General features: G+C 52.5%; 2 protein-coding genes across 4 annotated transcripts in view; one reads left to right on the forward strand and one right to left on the reverse strand.

Moving 5' to 3' along the window:
* Nucleotides 1–6,511: 6,511 nt before the first annotated feature.
* Prr36 (proline rich 36) lies at nucleotides 6,512–14,007 on the forward strand. Its single transcript, XM_005366960.3, has 7 exons — nucleotides 6,512–7,064; nucleotides 7,208–7,326; nucleotides 7,612–7,889; nucleotides 7,999–8,101; nucleotides 8,960–9,072; nucleotides 9,169–11,229; nucleotides 12,332–14,007. The coding sequence occupies exons 3-7, from the start codon at nucleotides 7,619–7,621 to the stop codon at nucleotides 12,859–12,861; spliced, it is 3,078 nt and encodes a 1,025-aa protein (XP_005367017.1). The 5' UTR covers nucleotides 6,512–7,064; nucleotides 7,208–7,326; nucleotides 7,612–7,618; the 3' UTR covers nucleotides 12,862–14,007.
* Nucleotides 14,008–15,784: 1,777 nt separating this feature from the next.
* Nucleotides 15,785–24,247, reverse strand: part of Evi5l (ecotropic viral integration site 5 like) — a 41,190-nt gene continuing 32,727 nt past the window's right edge. Inside the window, exons 11-20 of one of the 3 annotated variants that reach the window (XM_005366962.2) lie at nucleotides 23,229–23,282; nucleotides 22,184–22,216; nucleotides 21,066–21,206; nucleotides 20,006–20,134; nucleotides 18,352–18,492; nucleotides 18,093–18,248; nucleotides 17,844–17,990; nucleotides 17,658–17,753; nucleotides 17,481–17,576; nucleotides 15,785–17,315 (exon numbers count right to left, since the gene is read on the reverse strand). In XM_005366962.2, the coding sequence (XP_005367019.1) occupies nucleotides 17,028–17,315; nucleotides 17,481–17,576; nucleotides 17,658–17,753; nucleotides 17,844–17,990; nucleotides 18,093–18,248; nucleotides 18,352–18,492; nucleotides 20,006–20,134; nucleotides 21,066–21,206; nucleotides 22,184–22,216; nucleotides 23,229–23,282 (1,281 nt within the window). In that variant the 3' untranslated portion in view covers nucleotides 15,785–17,027. The remainder of the gene's footprint in view (nucleotides 17,316–17,480; nucleotides 17,577–17,657; nucleotides 17,754–17,843; nucleotides 17,991–18,092; nucleotides 18,249–18,351; nucleotides 18,493–20,005; nucleotides 20,135–21,065; nucleotides 21,207–22,183; nucleotides 22,217–23,228; nucleotides 23,283–24,247) is intronic. The other 2 variants (XM_013353717.2, XM_005366963.2) reach the window with 2 other exon arrangements.

Consider the following 24,247-nt stretch of genomic DNA (forward strand, 5'->3'; position numbering starts at 1 on the left):
AGTGCTAACAAAAACAAGATTCTAGCCGGGAGGTGGTGGCGCATGCCTTTAATCCCAGCACTTGGGAGGCAGAGGCAGACAGATCTCTGTGAGTTCAACACCAGCCTGGTCTACAAGAGCTAGTTCCAGGACAGGCTCCAAAACCACAGAGAAAACCCTGGTCGAAAAAAAAAAAAAATGAAAGAAATCCAGCACTTGGGAGGAAGACACTGTTTCAAAAGAAAAAGTAAAGGCTGGGCAGTGGTGGTGCATGCCTTTAATCCCAGCACCTGGGAGGCAGAGGCAGGTGGATCTCTGTGAGTTCGAGGTCAGCCTGGTCTACAAGAGCTAGTTTCAGCTACAGAGAAACTCTATTTCTAAAACAACAACAACAACAAAACAGAATGTCACCATACTGCAGCCTAGGATAGCCTCAAACTTGCCAGAATCGCGCGCGTGTGTGTATGTGTGTGTGTGTGTGTGTGCATGCGCACGCACGCGTTTTGTTTTTAAGACAGGATCTTTCTACATAACACCTGCTGGAATTCTTCTGCCTTCGCCTCTCTGGTACACGGCAAGAATACACTAGTATGCTTGACCCTCCCCCTTTTCTGAGACAGGCTCATCACTGCATAGCCCCGGCTGGCCTGGAACTCTCCATGTGGACCAGGCTAGTGGTGAATATGGAGCCCAAGCTACAAGCACAAACTGGCCTTGAACTCTCTGTGTAGTCAAGGATGAGCATGAACTCCTGATCCCTTTGTCCCCAGCTCTCCAGGACTGGAGTCACAGGTGTGTGTGAACCCCCACCCAGTATATTTGGTGCTGGGATTAAAATTAGGGTTCATACCAGGCAAGCACCCTACAATTTAGCTACAACCCCTGCTCTACCCTTTGCTTTCTGGATAGATATACAATAAGCATCCAAACAAGCCAGGAATGGTAGCATAGCTTGTAATCCCAATACTAAAGAGACTCAGATAAGAGGAGCACAAATTTGAGGCCAGCCTGGGCAATGTACTGAGATTCACAACAAACATTAAACGATACTGGGGAGGCAGCTCAGCCGACAAGGTACCTGAACACTTGGGTTTGGATCCCTAGCACCCGTGTACAACCCAGAGAGACAGACACAGGTGGATCCCTGGAGCTTGCTGGCCAGACACCCACTCTACCTAAATGGATGTGCTCCAGGTTCAGTGCCAGACTCTGCCTGAAAAACAGACAACAAACAAACAAGGTGGAAGGGGCTGGAGAGATGGCTCAGAAGCTAAAAGCACATACTGCTTTTGCAGAAGCGCTGAGTCTGATTCTCACCACCCACACCCACAGCTCATGAAAAGGATTGGAGTTTAGTCTTTAGCAGCCAAGTGGAGGCTCACAACTGTATGTAACTCCAGTCATAGGGGATCTGCTGCCCTCTTCTGGCCTCCATGAACACTGCACACACATGGTACACATACATCAAACACCCACACACATCAAAGTAAAGATGAAAAGCAATCAAGGATGACACGATGTTAACCTCTGACACACACATGCACACATGTAAACACACCCATAACATACACAACAAAACAAAATGGCAACAACAAGAATCTGAACACTTAGCTGGGCATTGTGGCACTTGCCTGTATCCCAGCACTCAGGAGGCTGAGATGGTGGATCTGAATGAGTTTGAGGCCAACTTGGTGAGACCCTATTTCAAAAAAAAAAACAATTAAAATAACAAACAAACCAAACACCAGAACGCTTCCTAGAAATTCTTATTTTAAAAAATCCTATAAAAACACATGAGCCCCCCCAAAAGGAACAAGTTAGTATAAAATATGTTCTGTGGGCATAAGAAAGCAGGGCAAAGCAGGAGCCAGTGAAAACGGTTTTCTGAATTCTTCATGGAGGCAGAAACAGCTGAGAATGCTTGCTTCTCCTTGTCTTTCTGAGAGGTTCCCTAAAACCCCTTGTCCCTAGGGCCTCTCTCTCTCTCTCTCTCTCTCTCTCTCTCTCTCTCTCTCTCTCTCTCTCTGTGTGTGTGTGTGTGTGTGTGTGTATGTGTGTGTGTGTGTGTGTGTGTGTGTGTAGTTCAGAGGATGACCAGTGGGATCCAGTTTTTTTCTTCTACTATTTGGTAATGGGAATCCAACCCAAGTCGTCAGGCTTGCAATTGAGAGAGGCCCTTTCCCCTCTGAGCCATCTCAAAGACCCTTCTTTTTATTACTTTTGTTTGTTTGGTTTTTTTTTTTTTTTGAAATAGGATTTCTCTGTATAACATACTTAGCTGTTCTGAGACTCAGCTTGTAGACCAGGCTGGCCTTGAACTCACAGAGATCCACTTGCTTCTGCCTTTTGAGTGCTGCAAGTAAAGGCGTGTGCCGCCACACCCAGCCTTTTTAGGATACTGTTATTTACTCATTGTGTGTGTGTGTGTGAGCGGCAGTGCCCGTGCCACGGTGTACTTGTGGAGGTCGGAGGACAAACCTTCACAAGTCAGGTTTCTCTTTGCACTGCAGGGGTCCCAGGGATCAAACACTAGTCTTTGGATCATGTGCTTGCTAGCAGATCCCTTGACTAGCTGAGCCATTTTACCAAGTATAAAATCTTCAAGTATAGTCTGGCAGTGGTGGTGCATGCCTTTAATCCCAGCACTTGGGAGGCAGAGGCAGATAGATCTCTGTGAATTTAAGGCTGGCCTGGTCTACAGAGTGAGTTCCAGGATAGGATCCAAAGCTACACAGAGTGATCCTATCTCAAAAACAAAACAAAACAAAACAAACAAACAAAAACAAAAAACACCAAACCAAACAAAATAACAAAACAACAACAACAACAACAACAAAAAAAAACCTTTAAAAATCTTCAAATATAAATAAGTATGTCCCAGGATGTCTAAATGAAACTCCTGAGTTCAAGTGAACTTAACATCTTGCTACCTCTTCCCAAGCGGCTGCTGTTGCACACTGACTTGCCTGGCTTTATCTCCTGGTTGATGGGCATTTGGAGAGTGTTTTTTTCTATTTATTGTCATTTTAATAATGTTTTAATCATTATTATGTGTGTGGTTGTTTTACCTACATGAATATCTGTGTGCCACATGCATGCCTGGTGCCCACGGAGGCCAGAAGAAGGCATTGGATCCCCTGAACCTGTAGGTACAGGTGATTGTGAGCTGTCATGTGGGTTCTGGGAATTTATCTGGGTCCTCTGCAAGATCAACCAGTACTCTTCTCTGATGAACCATTTCTCTAGCCCATGGAGAGTTCGAATTCCAGTTAAACACAGAGCAGATTTAATAGATGCTTAGAAGATCCCCTGGCCATAGACAGAACGTGGGCGGTCAGGCCTCCGATCAGGGGGATGTAATTCAGGAAGGGTGCTGTGTGTGGACATACATGATCAAAAAGACAGGGGAGCTAGGGGCTCACAGAGATGCCAATTAGTAGATCTGGAGGTGGCAAGGTTCAGAACGACAAGATCGGTTCTGAGGGTTTCTATTTTCTGTTTCTGTATCCTTGGATGAGCACAGCTCTTTTTTTGACTTCTTTATTTGCTTTCTGTGGCTGTACATGTTCATGCACACGTGTGCTTGGAGGTCAGAAGACAAGCTCAGGTGTCATTCCTCTGGCTCTGAGACCTCAAGCACCTGTCAAAGTGTCCAGACTTAGACCAAGGACACATGCTCAGGAATAGAGACAGAGAAAATGTATTGAGAACACTCCTGAGAGTGGAGTGAGCTAATGAGCTGAGGGGAAGCCCCGAACTGAGAGCCCTGAACCGTGTAACTCCTTAGAGGACTTTCATGTGGCGCCTGTTCCACCCATTTTAGCTAATCCAGATGTTCCTCCAGCTGTTTGTGGGATGAAGCCCAGCTGACGAAGGCTTCTTTCGGGTTAACCTCTTGTCACAGTTCCACCTTTTGCTGAGGCAGGGTCTCTCATTAGCCTAGGATTTTGCCAAGTAAGCTAAACTAGCAAACTAAAAAACAAGCTTCCAGGGACCCACTCATCTCCCACCTGTTGTTGCTGGGGTACAGGTACCTGCTGCATTGCACTGAGCTTTTTGAATAAGTTCTAAGGATGGAGCTCCTGTCCTTACATTTGTGAGGCAAATGCTTTGACCAAATGAGTTCCCTCTGAAGCATATATTTGCTTAACAACAACAACAACAAAACAACTTTTGACACATTTTTTTTACTTTTGCATATTTGTACACACATGTGTCGTGGTACATCTATGCGGATTCCAGGGATCAAACTCAGATCTCCAGGCTTGCCAAGAAAGCACCTTTGCCTGCCGAGCCCTCTCTCAGGCCTTAAATCAAGGGTTTAACATTCAGGACTAAGTCTTTTGTTGTTAGTTTGGCTCACAGGACTTAACTAGTTGGCTTTCTCATTTCTTTCTCTCTACCTCAGGCTTTGGTTAAGTTGACTATCTCTCAGGGTGTGGTAGCTTATTCCAGTGGCCCGCTGCTGGGCTTTCCCTGTGTCTGAGTCTACAACATTATCATATTTGTAGGCTGAGTATCCATGGGCCTGTGGTACTTTCTGATCCAGAGCCACTCCCTATGGCTCGTCACTCCAGCTTACACCACACACACACACACACACACACACACACACACACACACACACACACACACACACACACACACACACACACACACACACACACACACACGGCAAACACATGGGTACCCACATGCATGTGAGTAATTCATCTCTTCGTGGAATTCAGAGCGTTGCCTAAGTAAGGTGTGGCTACAAGCACCAGACTGAACTTTCTCCATTCAGGAGTTGTAACCAGCGGGTGAAGTAGAGCAGATTTGTAATTCCACCTCCTCATGCCCCGGAGGCTAATGGGTTGCCACTATCTTGAAACTAGCCTAGGATACATAGTGAGTTCCACGACAGCTGGCTACAGAGTAACACCTTGTGTGGAAAAAGCAAGCAATGGGTCAGTGCCATGGCGCAGCAGGTGCTCCAGAGGCTTCAGTATTCATTATGTAACCACACCCTTATCTCAAAATGGTGCTTGCTTTTCTTTCTTTTCTTTTCCCAGCCTGGTATACATATCAAGTTATATGACAGGTAGGACCACATTGCCTGACCTAATTTAAAACAAAACCAACAACTTTTTTTTTTTTTTGTGTGTGTGTGTGTTGCTGTTCTTTTTTTTTTTTTCTAGACAGGATCTCACTATGCCTGGCTGTTCTAGAACTCACTATGTAGACCAGGCTGGACTTGAACTCACAGAGATCTGCCTGCCTCAGCCTCCTGGGATTAAAAGTGTGTGTCACTATGACTGGCTGTTGCTGTTTCTTTCTTTTTTTTTTTTTTTTGAGACAGGGTCTCATACAGCCAAGGCTGTCCTCAAATTATCTCTCGCTGTGTAGCCAAGGATGATGCTGAACTCCTGGTTTTCTTGCCTCCCCCTCCTAAATGCTGGGATGATAGCCGCACACCACCATGCCAAGTCTGTGTGTTACTGTAGAGGCTCTTTGTCTGTTGCAGAAGCACCTGCCAACTGAGCTATATATGTCCAGCCCTAAAAATGCTCTTAACTCTGGATCCAGTTGTTTTCCAGCCCTTCTTCTGGAACTTTCAGGACACTGGTCCAGGACTCATTTCTTTATCTACCTAGCACCGAAATGGCTCAGCAAGCTTTGTTAAGTAGTCCAGGCTGGTGTGGAACATAGGATCCTCCTGCCTCTATATCTGGAGTACTGGCCATGCAGCCCACAATACCAAGCTCAAAGAGTCCTTATACTCCAGAGAACCCTTGGAGACCAGCGGTTTGGTTTAACACCCCCTGTGGGTAAGATCTCCCGTATGGTGCACCTGCCCCCATGGGGTCTGTGAGTTAACCTCCTAAAGTGACACCTTTTAGCTGCTCAGCTGTGGACCCTCAGACAGAATGCTCTCAGCTTCTTCACACACCTGTTTGCAGACTTTTCCTACGCTCCATAATCATGCTTCTCAAGGATCCACAAGCTCTGCCAGGAAACGTCTGCTTGACTGCCTGTATGCCAGCTAAGTAGAGATGTCCTGCCCCACAAAAGGCAGAGTCACCACCGTGTTTCCTATTTTTCTCCCTTTCTTTTCTCCCTCTGATCTTCCTCTCTTCTTCCAAATCTGGGCTCTCTTGTGCATCCTCTAAGCTCAAGAGTTTGAGTTCTGTGAGATGGCTCAGTGGATAAATATGCTTGTTGCCAAGCCTGATCACCCCAGTTTCATCCGCAGGACGAGGCTGTAGGAGTGAACTAGTCCTATTGTTGTTCTGTGACGTCTAACAGCGTGCAGTGGCACGTACACACACCAGCACACACACACACACACACACACACACACACACACACTTAATAAATTAAATAAATAAATAAAATATAATAAAAATTAGCTCCCAGGGTTCGCATTCTCCAGCAACCCCCACCAATCCGCAGCAGGTACTGGGTTACCTAGGGTGTGAGAAAAATTGGGGGTGCAAGATAGGCGCACTGGCTCAGACATCCTAGGGCTATCTAAGCTCCACAGTCATCAAGAAAGGGGGACTGGAGGACACAGAATGGCTGGATTGGTTGGTGGGCCAGAGGCTCGGTGATCCCGCCCTACTGGTTGCCAAGGCCCAGCCTATCCCTGTCCAGGAGAATGTTGGTCTCCAAGTGCTTGAAAAGGGGGTGTCTCCAAGAGCTTGAGAAGGAGCAGGTGCAAGAGCTGGAGTAGGGGGACTGTGAGGGTCCTCAAGGGATTTTCCTACTAAGCATCTCTGGTTAAGTCTGTGGTCGTTGGACAGAGCCACTGAAATAGGTCTCCCCCGGAGTGGTCACAGGGAGGCAGCAAGCGCACCTCCCTCGTAGGCGCGCCTCTTCTCTCAGCCCCCCTCGGCGCGCTCCCGGCTCTGGATCAAGCGCGAGCACGCGCATTCTGGGCTCTCCCTGCCCGCGGCTGAGGGGCGGGGCCGCGGCCAGGCTCCCCAGGCACTGTCGCCTGCAGCCCCCTCCCCTTGCCTTCTCGCCGCTCCCCACCACAGCTGCTCCGGCCCAGTCCCACCCCAGGCGACCCTGCGTGGAGCGGCTCGTGGCCAGAGGCGTAGGTGAGCGCGCGATGTGAGCAGGTGGAACGGGCGGATCGCTGGCCTAGGAGACCGTGCTGGGGGAGGGGTCGGGCCCGGGAAGCAGCTCTTTGTCTACCGGAGCCCGTTCGCGGGCTACGAGGCCACTCTTTTTCTCTTTGCAGGTGCCTGGGGAACCTGGGGGAGGACGCTGGTGAATCCCACTCGGTGTGCGTTCGGAGGACCCTGAATCTGGAAGTCCTGTTTTGGGGGACTGGTCGTTTGGGTCTCCGAGAGGCGAGGGGTAGGGGCATGGATGTTGTTTTTGTAAGAGGGCAGAGGCACGGGCGCGTGTGGGTGGGGGGACACGAACGGGGCGTCTCAGCTTTGGGGGATGGAGGTGGCGGTGGGACTTGACAACACTGAGCGACCGGGCTGGTGAGCGGGTGTGGGTGGTTGGAAGGAAAGCAAATTGAGGCCCTAGGCACCCCTGGGTGGTGATGCTGGAGAAAGCATAGGGAGGCGCCAGGATCGTTTGTAGTGAGTGGTTCAGGACCTGGGATGTTGACCCCTCTGTTTTCCTCATCAGGTGCAATATGGACAAGAGGGATAAGGTCAAGGCAGGAGCTGCCCCGCGGATGCCAGTTTCACGACCTCCAGGCCTTCTGACCCCTAGGCCTCCTGGATCCCCTCGACCTCCTCCCCCTGTAACCACCGCTGCCCTTCGAGTCCTGGAAGCAAATGGAGCTGTGGGGCGAAGGCTCCCGGTGGAGCGAGCCGCGGGCGTCGGCAAAACAGCTCTTCCACAGACAGCTGTGCAGGGGGCACCAGCGCGCAGCAGCGTTGGGGCAGGACCTCGCAGCCCAGGTGCTCAGCTTCATCTGTGACTTCAATTTTCACACCGCTCACCTTCCCTCTTCCTTCTCGGATACTCTTCTTTTCAGAAATGCCATTGATTTTTGTCTTCTCCCTGAAGCCTCCAGGCCCGCAGCTTCTGGGAAAGGAGAGAAGGCCCCGGTGAAGATCTCCGGCCAGGGTTCTATTTCTAGCCCCGGGCGTGCCAGCAGTGGGATCACCAGGTAACACGCTAATTCCTCTAACTCCTTAATTCCCCAAGCAAGGGTTAGCACAAGGGATTGCACAGTTTAGCAATCTGGTGCCTTTTGAAATTACGCAAGAATGGGCTGGGAAGGTGGCTTATTGTGGTGAAGTGCTTGTTGCGCAAATATGAGGACCTGAGCGTGAGACTCTAGTCTCGGTGGTGTACCACTATAACCTCAGCTCTGGGTGGGAATGGGAGGTGGGGAGAGATGGATTCTTGGTGCTGGACTGTTCATACCAGCCCTCCGCAGCCAGAGGCATATGGACCTCTATGAGTCTGGGGCTAGCCTGGTCTACACAGTGATAATAAATAAAACAGAATGCAAAAATAAGACAGAGAAAAGAGCCGGGTGGTGGTGGTACACGCCTTTTATCCCAGCACTCGGCAAGCAGAGGTGGGCGGATCCTGTGAGTTCGAGGCCAGCCTGGTTTACAAGAGCTAGTTCCGGCGGATCCTGTGAGTTCGAGGCCAGCCTGGTTTACAAGAGTTCCAGGACAGGCTCCAAAGCTACAGAGAAACCCTGTCTCGGAAAAAAAGAGAGAAAGAAAGAAAGAGAGAAAGAAAGAAAGAAAGATAGAGAAAAGATCCAGCTAGATGCCAGTGCTTACCTCTGGCATCCACACGAGCATGCCTGGGGGAGCACAACTGAAGATACGTGCACACACATGCACGAAAATATTTTCCACGAGTTGGCTCAGGAACACTTGCAGATAGTGGGTCAAATTGGGCAAAAGTTATTTATTGGTTGGGTCACAGGAAGGCAAGCAACTCCATGTCACAGGTGGGGAGTGTGCGACTGGGAATTACCAACAACAGCTGGTCCTCCTGTTTCCAGACCAGGCCCTGCTGTCCAGAAGGGACCCCAACCCCCGACTAAGGAGCCCGTGGTCAGAGGTAAAGCACCAGAGGCACCCAAAAGGAACACTCTGAGCTCTGGAACGCGAAGAGGTATGTGACCTGGAGACAAGCAGGTTTCTATCAGTCTTTGAGGGCAACTAGTCTCGAGGTATCCGTGTTTCTTCTGGACTATCGTTTTGTCTGCAGATTCTTTAGGACCCACCTCAGGAACCTCTTCTCCTGCCATCCCTCGTCGGTCCAGACCTCCGGCTACAGAGGTGGGAATTCCTCGACCAGTTCCCAGTGCCCGGCAGCGTCCCCTGACCACCGAGGCATCCAGGAAACCTGTGAGCAGTGCTGCGGAGCGCAGTGTTCCAGAGCTGAGCCCAGCCTTGAAGAGGCGTTCTGCCGCTGGTGGCAGCCTGCAGAAGCCGGCCTCCCGTTCCCTGAGCTCCAGTGCTACTCCTCAGCTCTCTCCAGCTCGCTCTGGGGTCTCTCCGCGTGCCACCCCCCGGGCTCCTGCGCACACCTCTCAGCTCAAGTCGAAAGGGCAGCAAGCTCTGCGCCCACCCCAGACCACAGTCCCGAGGAAGGACAGAACCTCTGCACAGAGTCTACTTTCTGCTTCATCTTTAGTCACGCCCGCTCCACCTGGAGCCTCCGCACCTCAGGCTGCCTCTGTCCAGGTCCCAGAGGATCCGCTGAAGGCCGCGCTCCCTCCCTCTCCACCCGCCACCCCCCCTCTACCTGCTGCTCTTTCACTCCAGGCCCAGTCCTCTGCACAGGCAACACCCCAATCACAGGCCATAAACTGCCCACTATCACCTCCCCCGCTTTCTCTGCAGAATCTCCCCTCCCCACCAGCCACGCCCCCTTTGCAAGCTCCACCCACAAGCCTGGGTCCTGAAGAGGCCTCTGACTCACCCCCATCAATGGCTGTGATCTCTCCATCGCTTTCATCTCTTGTCCAGAGTATGCCCTGCAACCAGGCTCCTTCAGCTTCGCCCCCTCCGGAGACTCTCTCGGCCACTCCTTTCTCACCTGCGCCTCCACCTCTAGCCACGCCTCCTTCACCAGTCCTTCCTTCACCGCCAGTTTCCCCGCAGAATCAGCCTACGCCCCTGGTCACACCCTCTCCGTCCACTCTGTCCGCTCTAACTACGCCCCTTTTGCAGGCCAACTTTTCTGGGTCTCCTCTCCTTCTCCAGGACACGTCCTCTAATCGAACCACGCCGCCTTTGCAAGACACTCTGTTTCTGGCCATTTCTCCTCCAGTTTCCCCCTCCCCTTCCTCCTCCCCACCTCTGTATGTCCCTCCCTCTCCCGTGGTCACGCCTCCTTTGAGGCTCTCACCACCTCTGATTTTGCCCACTTCACAGGCTTCTTTGTTGACCTCGACACCCTCCCAGACCTCGTCGCCCCAGCAGGCCACGCCTGCTCCTTTGGTTGTGTCACCGCTATCGTCCCCACTGCCTTTGGGCTCACCCCCTCTGCAGGCCTCGCTCTCTGTCATGCCCACATCCCCTGTGCAGGCACACTCTCTACCCTCGCCTCCCTTGCAGGAGCCTTCTCAGGCTACATATCCTTCGCCTCTTCCCTCGTCCCCGGCCTCGCCTCCTCTGCCAGCTCTTCTCTCCCCTCCTGCTTCACCTCCTCTAGAGCGCCCTCTTTCTCCTTCACCCTTACCTCCGTCTCCCTTGGCAACGCCCCCACCAGAAGCCCCACCTTCACTGGATTCACCCACTCCTCTGACTTCGCCCCCTCCGCAGGATCCCTCTTCTCCGGCTTTGCCCTCTCTGCGGGCTCCCTCCTCCCCGCCGGCCACGGCGCCACCTCCCCTACAGGTTCCCCTCTTGGCTTTGCCTCCTCTCCAGACCCCGCCCTCTCCTCTGGCCACGCCCCCTCCTGGCCTGACCTCGCCCCTTGTTCAGCCTCCGTCTCCTCCTGCCTCACCCCCACTGCAAGCCCCTCGTCGACCCCCGACTCCAGGTCCAGATGTCCCGATCTCAAGTCCACGGCTGACCCTGTCGCTGGCCCCTGCCCCGCCACCTCCACCCTCGCGAAGCCCGTCCAGTACACTGAGTGGCCCTGACCTGGCAGGCCACAGCAGCAGCGCCACGAGCACCCCGGAGGAGCTCCGTGGCTATGACAGCGGGCCCGAGGGCTGCGCCACAGTCTCCCCGGCCGCAGATGCGGAGCTAGCGGCCTGCCACCCGGCCTCCTGGAGTCGAGGTCCTGCTCCACCGTTGGCAGTGCGTGGCGCTCCAGGTAAGGAGTTAAGACTCGGGGGCGGACCTTTTCATGGAGTCAAGCTTTTTTTTTTTAACTTGAATTTTATATTTATTTAGTATGTGTATATGTGCATGCGCATGGAAATGAGCGGACAACCTGCAGTAATCTATTCTCTTTCCTCCGTGTGAGTTACGGGGATAGAATTTAGGTCGTCAGGCAGGGCTGCAAGCACCTTTACTCGTCTCGCAACCTCTTAAAAAAACGATTATATCTATATATCTATATATCTATCTATCTATATCTATCTATATCTATCTATATATATCTATATATCTATATCTATATCTATATATATATACACACATATATAGTATGCTACACGTGTGCGGCTCTTACAGGCTATTGTGAGCTACCCGAAATGAGTGCTTAGAACCGTACTCAGGTCCTTGCAAGAGCAGTATTGTTCTTTATCTCTGAGCCTCCTCTCCAGCCCCACATCCTTAAAAATCACGTTTGTGTACTCATTTTGTATGTTTGTATCTCTTTACAAACTGTAGCTGCCTCTAGGGGCGCTAGGAGTGCTGTGGGTATGTATTCTGGAGCATTTGTGGAAGTCAGACAGCTTATAGAATTCTGTTCTCACCTTACCTGTGGGTTGAACTCAGATTTCCTTAGTAGCCTTACCCGCTGAACCATCTCTCCAGCCCTATTTTATTTTTATTTTATTCTATGTGTACCGGTGATTTACCTGAATGTATGTGTGTGGTGCAGTAGACGCTAGAAAAGTATGTCGGGTACCTGAGACTTGACTTACAGACCGTTGTGAGCAGCCACATGGGTGCGGGGGAATCGAATCTAGGGCTCCTGAAAGAGCAGCTAGTATTTTTAACCAATGAACCATCTCTCCATCCCCTGCTGGTCCTTAAATTTTTTCACATCATGAATTTTATTTATTCACTTGCTTGAGTATTTGTGCGGGTTCATGTGTAACAGCGCTGATGTGGCGGTCAGATAACTTGTGGGAGTTGGTTCCCTCCTTCACTGTGTAGGCTCAAAAGATCAAATGCCGGTTGTCAGGCTTGGTGGCAAGAGCCCTCAGTTGAGCCAATCTCGCTGGTCCCCACTTCTGTTCTTACAGGAGTTCCTCTACCGTGGCCTCCCGCTGCCTGCGTGGGCTCCTCTGACGGCCTGTGCACCATCTACGAAGCTGAAGGACCAGAGTCGGTGGCCCCTACCCCTGGATCCCTAGATGCGGAACCGGAGCCGGAGCCGGAGCCGAAGCCGGGCTCTGGTGGTGGGAAGGCAACTGCTGCCCCGGGCTCAGGAGCATCCTCGAGAAGCCCCAAATCGGCTCGCCTTGGCGAGCTGCCGCTAGGGGCGCTGCAGGCGAGCGTCGTACAGCACCTACTGAGCCGGACGCTGTTGCTAGCGGCAGCCGAGGGTGCAGCTGCCGGCAGTGAAGGAGGTTCAGGAGGCCCAGGGGGTGGTGGTGTCCCGGGGGGATCCCGGGCTCCGCTCAGCGATGCCGAATTGGGCCGCTGGGCCGAATTGCTGTCTCCCTTGGACGAGTCGCGTGCCAGCATCACTTCAGTCACCAGCTTCTCCCCGGACGACGTGGCCTCCCCACAGGGTGATTGGACTGTAGTGGAAGTGGAGACTTTTCATTGAGCCAGACCCCAGCCCCGCTCATCATACACATACCGCTTTAGAGTCCACCCTTCCGGTTACACCTCTTTTTTGCCTTAGTCTCCGCTCTCACTGGATGGATATTTTTTTAAACCTCTAGAGCCCAGTCTTTGGGCCCAGGCCGTGCCCCATCCTTCCTTTGTTTAAGCTTGGAACACACCTACAAGTAGGCCTAGGCCTTCCATTTGCGCTTGTATTTGGCCTAAGCCACAGCCCTCTAAGGAGCCACGCCACACCCTATGTTCAGTGGATAAATAGCCTCGCATACCAATAGCTTCATTTTCAGTAAAACCAGAGATGCTGGCACCTGGGTGCCATGGTGATGGGAGCTGGGAAAGGGCCATATATGTAGAGGTGCAGTTCAAAGGTCCAGGCTACACCATGCTGCTGGGTGTGCCTGAACAAGTCGGAGCTCTGGCTGAACTGTGTGACTTGTCTACAGCAAGGTGGTTGGTGAGATAGTGGTCTTGTGCTCTTTTGGGTCACACTTCTAATGAAAACGTTAGGCCCAGGGAGGCCTGAGTGGATGAGCTGGTGATCAAACTGGGGAGCCACCAAAGCTCTTCTAACCCTGGATGTGGGGTAATTCGCTCTCCTGGGTATCACTTGTTACAGCCCCTATGCCCTGTGTGCACCTTCTCTTTTGTGCTTGAGAGTTGGGCCTGGAGGATGAACTCGAGTGGAGAGGAAGGGTGAGTCCTTGCCTTCATCTCTTACTTCTCCCTCTGTGATGGGTAGTGCCAAGTTGTAAAATGTGAAAAAACCCTGAAAGATGGGCCCCTTGGCATGCCTGGGGGGGGGGGTTAGCTTGCTCAGGCTTAGGTGGAAACACCTACCCATTGTGGGTGGCACCATACCCTGGCTGGGATCCTGGGCTGTGTAAGCAGAGAGCTGGGCAGCAGCATGCATTCACTGCTCTTTGTGACTGACTGCTTCCAGCTCCTGTTACCTTGACTTCCCCACAGTGATAGACTGTACTCTGAACTGTGAGCCAGAATAAACCCTTTCTCCCTTAAGTTGCTTTTGTCAAGGTGATTTATCACAGTTAAGGGAAATAAACGGAGACAATCTCCCTCTCCTTTCACCAAGGAGGCTGCAGTGTTAAGGCAGTAACTTGCCCAGGTTTGCAGAAAGAACTACAAATGTAGGGCTAACGTGAACTGACCTGGCTGAACCTTGAAAGGGGGTGGCGGTGCAGAAGACCTGGGCGTTGACACCATGCCATTCTATGTGTTGCACTCACAGGGGCATCCTTGCCTTGTTTCTTACTCCAGATGATCTCATTTAAGTCTGTCAATCAGAATTGCTCTCCACCTCCCAGCCATCAACTTGTCCCTGGAGCCCCTAACTCCAGGCAAGGTTTTTTCTTTCTGAGTGCCCCTGCATGACATTACCCCTTGAATGTTATTGCCCAAGGATCTCCTCCTTGGCACTAACAGTGTGGAAGCCAAATGGCAGTGCCCTGTACTGGGCCCCCTTACATCACCCTGAGTCAGGTACTTGTCAGACACAGACAACTAAGTTCTGTCTTCGCCCTGAAACAGCCACTTCCTGGCTTACAATCCAAAGAGAAAAGAGTCTCGTCTCAGAGGGGCACTGCTACCTCTGTTGTTGGGGGAGGGCACATGCTCTGGACTCTAGCACTGAGATTTGTGGTGAGCCAGAGATTTCTTCTCTAGCTGAGCCCTGGAGGGAACCCCAGATATCCTTGTTCCCAGATGTCAAGACAAGCCTAAGAGAAAAAAGTTAACTCTCCCCCATCCCAAGACAGGGTTTCTCCATATAGTTCTGGCTAGCCTGTAGTTCTGGAACTCACTCTGTAGACCAAGCTGGCCTTGGAACTCAGAACCTCCTGCCACTGCCTTCTGGGTGCTGGGATTAAAGATGCCACCGTGCCCCAGCAAAAAGCTGACTCTTAACATTGGGCAGCTAGGACCTCAGGCCAATTTCTGTGAGGACTTTTCCTTTATTGCCAGGTCCTAGTTCAGGGAGCCAGCTTGGGGACAAGAACATGCAGATGCTTAGTGACCCATGGGAGCAGTAGGCACGGTGACAGATGAGCATCGGTGTTAGATCTGTGTGACCGGAATGAATGGGAGCATTTGTAGGGGACTCAGCTATTCTGACATGGAATCAGTGTTGTGTCCAGTTGCTCAGTGCCATTGGGCAGTAAATAGCTGTCTTTTAGTGCTCTTGACTATACTTTCCCCTTCCTCCATGAGCTGGTGCTAACCCTGGGCACTCTTCTCCCAGACAACACTCCAATGTAATGTCCCCAATTCCTGAGTCAGTTTGGCATTTGATGCACTGACCTGGTTACTGACCCTCAGTAGGGGATTTCTCCAGTAGGGGAGTTCCCATTCAATAGGCTCTCTTCTCAGCCTTCCCATGGATCCCACACTGCTCTCAGTCCAAGCCCAAACTCAGCTCCTTACTGGAGCAGTCACAAACACCACCTTCCTGGTCTCACCACACACCCAAGATCTGTTCCTTCTTCCAGGATATTCTGGCTCCTCCCAGAAAATAACCCCTCCTCTCCCTATTAGCAGGGCCTTTGTGCTTTTGCCCTCAGGGGAATTTCTCACCTGGTCTCCTCTGCTCCATTTTTTCCCCCGCTCTGGTTGTCTACTTTGGCATTACACAAATCCCCTTACCCTTAGTACCCACTCCCATGACAGCAGAGACTCCACAAAGGCAGCCACAGGCAGAACACTCCACTGGCTATCACTGGGTCCAGCTTTTCCTCAAGTTGGCATTTGGATTAGGCCATCCGAATCCACCTGTGGCCTCTCTCACACTGACCAGCTATTGCATTTGTCTTCGAACTTCCAGAACACAAGGACGGGGTCGGCACCTTACTGTGATTCTCCCAGCCCTTGGCTTGCTCCACTCGGCGTCCCTTGTGACTGTGTAAATACACTTTATTTTCCATCTTTCCTGCCTGGGAGACATGGAGTGTGAACAGGCAGTGTGCAAAATGGTGGTGGGCAGTGTGGAGGGGCACATGAGGGGCACAGAAGAGGGCCCCTCAGGGGTACCCTGTCCCAGCCCCCAGGCTTTTTAACACTTAAAGAGTGGGCCACCAGGAATGGAGACTGAGCTGGGGGCCCACCCAGGAAGCACCCAGGGATTGCTTGGGACGCCACTCTACCTGAGGCTCTAGAAGCACTGAGAGGGGGGGTCAGCCCCCAGGGTCCCAAGATGCAGGGGTGAGGGATAAAGGAGTCTGGGAGCATCGATGGACTTTGGCACCATTCTCAGCTCTGGGCAGAGACCACAGAAACACTTCAAGGAGATAAGGGAGGTAACTCTGACTGGGAACCTCTGGCCAGAAGTGGGGCTAGGGACACAGGAACAAGAGAACTGAGGCTGAGAACTCCTAAGGAAGGGGTTTTCCTCCACAGCCAGCCAACATGTATGATATTAGTACTCCCCAGAGGAAGATGGGTGCTCTAGGGAAAGGATCTCTTCTTTGCAGCTTCTGCAGCCCTAGAGGGTGGGGAGACACTGCCCATGCCTGGGCTGGTTCCCACGGACCACTCACACCCCTGGTGGTCCTGCACACAGGATGGGGGGGGGACTTTGGTTTCTGCTGCAGGGGCCATGATGCCTGCACCAGGCAGAAAAGCCCAGCCTAGCCATCTGACCCTGGTGGCAAGGGGCTGGCTGTTCAAAATCACTGTGTCCAGAGAGCCTGTCCTGGGGTGCTAATATCCAGTCCAAGTTGTCCCTCCTTCCTCAGACCCACTGCAGCTCCTGGGCCCCACCCAGCAGGGCCACCCTTGTCCCAGAGGGAAGCTGACTTGGAGGAGGAAGTTTTCTGCTTAGCAAGTCTTGGGACCTCTGCACTTTCGGCCCTTGTCCATATGAAGAGAGTATCACCCTCCAGGTAATTGACCCAGGCACCCCTTGAATTCATGAGGGCCTGCGCCGTATGGACCAAACCGGGTCAACACTGCTATGTAAGACAGGCCTGCCAGTAGGCCCTGCCCTCTGTGCTGCCTCCTCCACCTGGCCCTTGTTTGGCGGGAACCACAGAGGCACATAATTTTTAGTACTGCGGAGCAGCAAGGTTACTGACTGCTGCCCTCTCCTCTCAGCAAGTGGTGATTGCGGTCTCCAGGCTCCCAGTGAGTGGGCCCCCAGCCTCAGTTGTCCAGGCCTTGGTTGCTATAAGGCGTGGCCAGTTCATCTGCATCGCTGTCTGAGCTACCTTCACTGTCTTTGGCTGGCCTTTCCAGACGTCTGAAGAAGCGTGCGTCCCGGGGCGACAGAGGGTAGAGTGGGTCCTGCAGGGCTGCGCCCACGCCCACACCCACGCCCAGCAGCTCTTCATCGGAAGATGGTAGGGAGTCCTCATCCAGGTGCCGTGTCAGGCTAAGCCCATCGAAAGCCAGCGGGTCCTCGAAGGTTGGTGGGCCTTTCAGCAGCCGCACCTGGGGTGCGCGGGGGGGGGGCACCCACGCGTTGGAGATGTAGACTGATGTGCCCACACAAAAGCCTGGCCATCAGGCGCCCTCCTCCCTGACCCTCCTAGCTTCATGCTTCATCTGGGTCCCTGCACCAGAGTCTGGCCAGTCACCAGCAACCCTTTCTCTCACCTCGGCCTTCAGCTCCTCAATCTGGTCCTTCAGTTCACGGATGTACTGCGAAGAATCCGAGTGGTTCAGCTGGCCCTGGATACGGCCCTCCTCCCTCTGCCGGTAAGGCCAGAGTACTGGCAGTCAGAGCATGGCCAGCCCAAGGGCACCACCCTCCTCTCAGCTCCGGCAGCTCACCTGGATCTCCAGCTCTGCTATGCGCTGCCTCATCTCCGCCACTGCGGCCATACTGTCAGCCTCCCGAAGGCGCACCGCCATCACTTCCTCCTTGCTCTGAAATGGGGGGAAGGAGGTGTACAGAGGTTGGGTTAAGGAGGTGGCAAGGTCCCAGGTAGGGTCGTGGGGTCCAGGCAGGGGCTGCACCTTGCACTCAGCCTCCGCCTGCTTGCGGCGGCTTTCACTGAGTTGAGTCTGGAGTCCCTTGTTCTGCGCTGCTAGGTACTGCAGCTTTTCCTGCAGAGCTGCACGTTCTGCCTCCACACGGTTCAGCAGGTTGCGGTGGATGTTGTCCTGGAAAGGAGGACCAGAGGGCATAGCAGCAGGAGAGGGGTGGTTGCGGTTTGGTCAAGGGGCCCGCCGTGGGGATCCCTGTACCGCGGAGGCATGGACTACCTGGGTCTCCAGTTCAACCACGCGCTGCCGCCATTCGCGGCCATCGGCCAGGGCCTGCGCCTCACGCAAACGCACGGTCATGAGCTCGTCCTGCAGTTCGCCCAGGACCAGCTTCCGCGGGGACTCCTTCCAGCGGCCACCACGGGAAAGATGAGCCTAGAAGAATGGCTGGAGGGGTTCTAGAGACCAGCCCCGAGGTAAGGCCCACCAGCTGCTCCGGGCACATCCTGCTGGGGGCTCCCTCACCACCCGTTCTCACCTGCCAGGTGTCTGAGAGCTCCTGCAGCTGCAATTTCAGCTCCCGCGCAGAGGCGACAGCCTCGCCCTCCCGCACCTTGAGCGCCTTAAGCTCCTCTTGCAGTCTGGCTACATTGTTCTCATCTGGCAGTGAGCTGTTTCTCTGCAGGGAGACAGTAAGTGAGGAACCCGGAAAGCTGCTTTAACTCCTTGCCTAAACTGTAGGATCCATGCCTTGGGCCTCCCTGCTACCCGGATCTTTTTCTGCCTGGGGCAGCTGATCAGAGAAAGAACCACACACCCAAGGAAGCAGGGACTAGGCCCAGGGGAAGAGGACCCTCCTGTAACCCTAGCCAGGGTTCATTATCTGCAAATGGGTGCAAAAACAGCTCTACTCTCTCAAGTCTGTCCTTGGGAAAACCCCTGGAACTGTGAGGCCTCCTGTAAAGATTACTGCTAATTACATAAAGCACACCGGGACAGCTAAGGTGAGTGCAAGTCTGCTCTCAACTTCAGATTCCACCTTCCAGACCCATGGCCATCCTGAGAACTGCATCTGCAGCACCCTGTGCTCTCCCCAGAAACAGACAGACTGGGGACCAGCCTCTATTCTGTCCTGGTGTGGAGAGGGCCCAGTGGCTGGGGTGTGGTGGTGCTCATGATGTAACTCGGTAGGCCTGGTCCTTACTGACTCTTGTTTAGCTCTGGGTGAGGAATGCAAGACAGGTCTAGGCCGGGCACATTTCCCTCCTGTGTGGAGAAAGTATGTTGATGGGGCTGAGGCTTCTGGCCCTCACATAGCTGTAGTTGCTATTGGGGAAGGGGTTTTTCTCAACTTCAAGGACTTTGTGGCAGATCCCAGGAGAGTTTTGTGGTTTGGTTTGGCTTTTTTCTTTTTAAGACATGATCTCAGGTAACTCAGGCTGAAATCAGACTTGTAGCTAAGGATGGTCCGGAATGGCTGATCTTCCTTCTTCCATCTCCCTGGGGCTGGAGTTATGGGAATGTACTAGGGATGGAATCTGGGGCTTCATATATGCTAGGCAAGCATTCTACCAACTGAAGTACATCCTCAGTCTGAGTTGCATCAACCCACAAAGCAGCTGGGGAGGCACTCAGGAAGTCTGGTTGCCCACTTCCAGGGCTGCAGGGAGGAAAGTATGGCCCTAGCTTGCCTCTGGAGAGTATCTTCATGGGAGAGAAGAGTGGGTAGGCAGTCCTAATTAGTAGGTCTGGGACTTCCTGTCAGCCTTTCCTTCCCTGTATCCTGGAACCTCAGCTCCAGCGGGGAGATATGCACGGTGTAGTGGGATACTGCAACACTTATGATTGAGACTGAGACTTAAGGCAGGGTTCAAGGGCATGGGGAGCTCTGGGATGAGGAGCCCTGGGTCCTCTCTGTGTGTGTGTGTGTGTGTGTGTGTGTATGTGTGTGTAGGCACATGTGTGTATGTTTGAAGAGGCCAGAGGATGATAAGAGGTGACCCCATCACTTTGCCTTATTCCCTTAGATAGGGTCTCTTCCTGAACTTGGAGCTAGGCTAAAGACCAGTCAGCCAACCAGAGATCCTCCCATCTCTCTACCACAGTGGTGGGATTACAGGTGTATGTGGCAATGCCTGGCTTCTGAAGCTTCTAAAACTCACTCAAGACTTTTGTCTCCTTCCTAGCCATACCTTTTCCATGTCCAGAACCTTGTCCTGCATTTCTCGAAGGGCCCCCAGAGTCTCTGTCTCACGTAACCGTGACTGCTCCAGCTCTGTCTCCAAGTGGGCCACAAAGTCCTCTGTGAGGCGCGGGTTTTCCTGGAGACAAAGAACAGCAATGGTCCCTGGTCAAGACTGTGCACAGTGGCTAGCTTCCATGCTAATGGGTCGGAGGGCCAGTTTTGGGGCATCCCGGGTTGAGCCCATGCTCTGTTCATGGCACTTGGCTTGGCTACCTTCCAGGGAAAACTGCACAGAAGGGATGCTGGGAATGGGACTTTCCATGACTCCAGGATGCCTCTGAGGGCCTTCCAAGACTCAGTCCCAGGACCATGGGCAGGGCATGTGCTTCTGCAGTGTAGTGAGTTGTGGAATCATATACATGGCATGGTCAGGGACCAGGGGAAGGGTGGGGGCCCCTCAGGCCCCACTTCAAAACAGGTAACGACAGGAGGGAAGAAAGTTCCCTTTGGGCCTCTGGGTCAAAACCAAGACTTTCTCTTTCTGCTCTGGTTGCCTGAGAGGGCATTTCTTTAGGGGACCATCCCAATCTGGCCTTGGAAGGCACCCCCTTCCACAGCCAGCCACCTGACCTCTGTCCTGTTAGGAATTCTGACTCTTTGTGCCAGCATCACTTCCTGGGTCAAATGGATTTCAGGCCTCATGAGGTGCCCCTCTTCTGGCATACCCCTTTTTTAATGCTCCCCTTGAGCCTGAGGACAATAGGTCTAGACCTTACCTACCTGTTCATTTCCTCATAGTGGGCACCCAGAGGTTCTCTGTTTCTTAGAGGAACCCTACTGCTTAGTCTCAAGATAAGACAACTCACCTCAGGGTGGGAAATGGAAATCTTAGGATGTCCCATGGAGTCTAGGGGTAGCTGGCTGTGAGGGACAGCAAATCCACTCTAGCCTCTGGATACCCCTACCCACCTTATAGCTCTAGTCCCCGAGAGCCAGAAGGTAGGATTGGCACATGGGCTTGTGGGAGGTGTGGTCCTGCCAGTCAACCCCACCCCCATGCCTGGTACCTGCTGTTCCTGCAGCTGCCGAATGGTGCTCTGTGCCTTTTGAAGGTCCTCTGCAGTCGAGCTACACTGTTGTCTCACCACTGCCAACTCCCGTTTGATGACATAGTTCTCCTCAGCCTCCTGTGCCCGTGTCACCTGCCCCTGAGCACAGGGAGGATGGGGGTGGGAAGGTGCCGTGACTATCTGCTCTGGTCCCAGGCCTGGCCTCTGGGAGGCTCAGAGAGGGTGTGAGGAGGGTAGAGTGAGACAGGCATGGCCTTCAGTGCTCAGAGCCTGGGATAGGGGCCCCACAGGCCTCAGGATGGTGAGGGTGGAGACAAGGACAGGCCACCTGATGGATCCTGGGAGTACTGGACATTCTGGAGGTACTGCCAGCTTAAGTGACAAATGCCCCCAACTCCCAAGCTTGGGCTTCTTTCCTCATTCTGGCTCTTTGCCTCTGCCCCAAATGAAGAGAAAGATTGTTATCCAGTGCCAAAGGCCTCTGAGAGGTGGAGTACACCTCTCCCTGGGGCCACTTCCTCCACCCACATCCTCTCTCCCACCCAACTTGATATTCCTTGTCCCCCATTCCAGGCTCGGAGCCACTGGGTGCTGTGCAGAAGCTTCTAGAAAAGCCATCCAAGAATGAAGCAGCAGCAGAAGCAGCCGAGTGAGAGATGGTGATGGGGTGGCAGCAGAAGCAGAGAGGAGTCAGAAGGGTTGTGTGTGTGCCTGCAATTATGCATGCATGCCTGTGGGTGAGCACGTTCATGTAAGCTTAGCACAACACATGTCAAGGCCTACAACCAAACACTCAAGGGTCCTGCGCCCTATTGGGCTGGCATCTGTTGCCCCTTGGTGGAGGAAGCCTCCTGCCCATGCTGAGTGTAGGTTTTCTCCTAAACTCACTCCCACCAATGCCTCCCATCATGGTGTTTGTCTCCAGATCACATGCCCCCCTCCCTCAAAGCATTGGTCTCCCTGGAAGCTTCTCCCTCCATGCAAGTTGCCAGGCCTGCCCCCTTGCCCCCAGAATGGCAGTGGTCAGGAAAGAGGTGGTTACTGGCTGTCTTGTGCAGTGACCCAGGAAGGGTCTGGGATGGAGAGTGCAGAGGTATATGGAAAGGCTACAGTACCTGGATTAACCTATCAGCCAGGGCCGCGCTCTCCTACCAGGCGAAGGGGGTTCCCAGCAACAGGGGAAGGAGGCAGAGCAGAAGGCAGGGGACAGGAGAGGGGGAGAGACAGACAAGAACCACTTGTCACTAACGCAGTGGGCTACCTCTAGAAGCAGGGGAGAGAGGAGTGAAGACCAGAGAACCAGCGAAGAGGACCCGGAGAAAGACCAAAGCCAGAGCCAGCTCCGTCCTGGAGGGGGGTTCATATGGGTGGGGAGATCGGGGTGCACTGGGCTGAGAAAACTCAGCAGCAGGAATGTCTCTTCAGAGAGGGCTGGGACAGGGAATGCATTTTAATCTTGAGAGAAAACAAGAATTGAGGCTTTTGGTGTGGTAATAACATCCTCTCCGTGACCCACTACCTCCTTGTGGTTGGCGAATAGTCAAATGAGGAGCACTAAGGAGCAGGAAGTAGAGTTCAGAGTCATGCTAAATCACCCAAACCACCCCCAATCCTTAATCTAGTAGGGTGCCAGGTCAAATCCATGCCGCTCTACCTCAAGTGGTAAGGCTCCCCCCTCCTCCATCCTGCCCCTCTTCCTTTCTAGGGTGAGACTGACAAATTACAGGTTAGGGCTCCTTGTGGCCCAGTGAGAGAGCTCATCCTCCCACCCATGTAGTTTGTGATTGCCATCCACTGAGTTGTGATTCAGCTGCAACCCTAGGGGCTGAATTGAGTTCCAGAGTGGGATGAAGCCTTCCAAGAATCCTTAATAACAGGGCAGCCCAATCTAAGTGGGGTTGCGGGCGTTTGAATAAAAGGCTACCCACATATTTTGTTGAGACAGGGTTTCACGTAGCCAAGGCTAACTGGCCTTGAACTCTTGATCCTCCTGCCTCCACCTCCTGTGTGCTGAGATTACAAGAGTATGGCTACTATGCCTTCCCTACCTAGGTTTAAGTCAACTGGTTCAGAACGGAGCAATGACCCAGCCTTAATGGCTGCTGGGTGTTTTGAGGCCTGGAAATTTGAAACCTAGTAGCTGGTACCCACACTCCTCACCTTCTCTAGGGTCTCAATCCGTTGTTTGAGCAGTCGGTTCTCTGTACGAAGCCTCTACAGAGAAAGAAGAAGAGCACTTCAGAGCATATCGGAATGCTTATAGGCACTTAATCCCCATTCACCAACCACAGAGGTCAAGGAAGGTCCCCTTAGAGACCCTTTGTTCTGGGTCAGAAATTTCAGAAAATGAGACATATTCCTGTCTAGATGACTCATTAAAAATACTGAGGACCTGCAAAATGGTTCTTGGATAAAGGTGCGTGCTGAGGAGAGAAGTGACTCCCACAAGTTGTCTTCTGGTCTTTCATATGCATGCTATTGCATACACACCTATATACATACACAAAATAAAATAAAATAAAAGTTAAAACGGATTCGGTGCTAGGAATGTGGCTCAGTTGGTAGAGTGCTTTTGTAGGACACATGGTAGCCCTTGGTTCACAAAGTCTCGGCTGGTGGTACATGCCTGTAATTCCACGCTTGGGAGGCAGAGGCAGGAGGATCATAAATTCGGACTCATCGTTAGCTACATACTGAATTGGTCTATATGAGATACTGTCTCAAATTAATGATAATTTTGTTTTTTTTAAAAAAATATTTATTTATTTATTTACTTATTATGTATACAATATTCTGTCTGTGTGTATGCCTGCAGGCCAGAAGAGGGCGCCAGACCTCATTTCAGATGGTTGTGAGCCACCATGTGGTTGCTGGGAATTGAACTCAGGACCTTTGGAAGAGCAGTCAGTGCTCTTAACCACTGAGCCATCTCTCCAGCCCTAATTTTGTTTTTTTAAGACAAGGTTTCTTTGTGTACTCTGCCTGGCCTAGAACTAGCTCTGTAGACTAGACTGGCCTCAAACTCACAGAGATCTATCTGCTTCTGCCTCCTGAGTTCAAAATGACTTTTCTTTTTTTTAATCCAAACCTTCAGTAGAAACAACCCAGAATGGCTTCATGGCATTCTCTCTCTCTCTCTCTCTCTCTCTCTCTCTCTCTCTCTCTCTTTCTCTCTCTCT

Source organism: Microtus ochrogaster, unplaced genomic scaffold (assembly GCF_000317375.1).
Source record: "Microtus ochrogaster isolate Prairie Vole_2 unplaced genomic scaffold, MicOch1.0 UNK15, whole genome shotgun sequence".
Lineage (NCBI taxonomy): Eukaryota > Metazoa > Chordata > Mammalia > Rodentia > Cricetidae > Microtus > Microtus ochrogaster.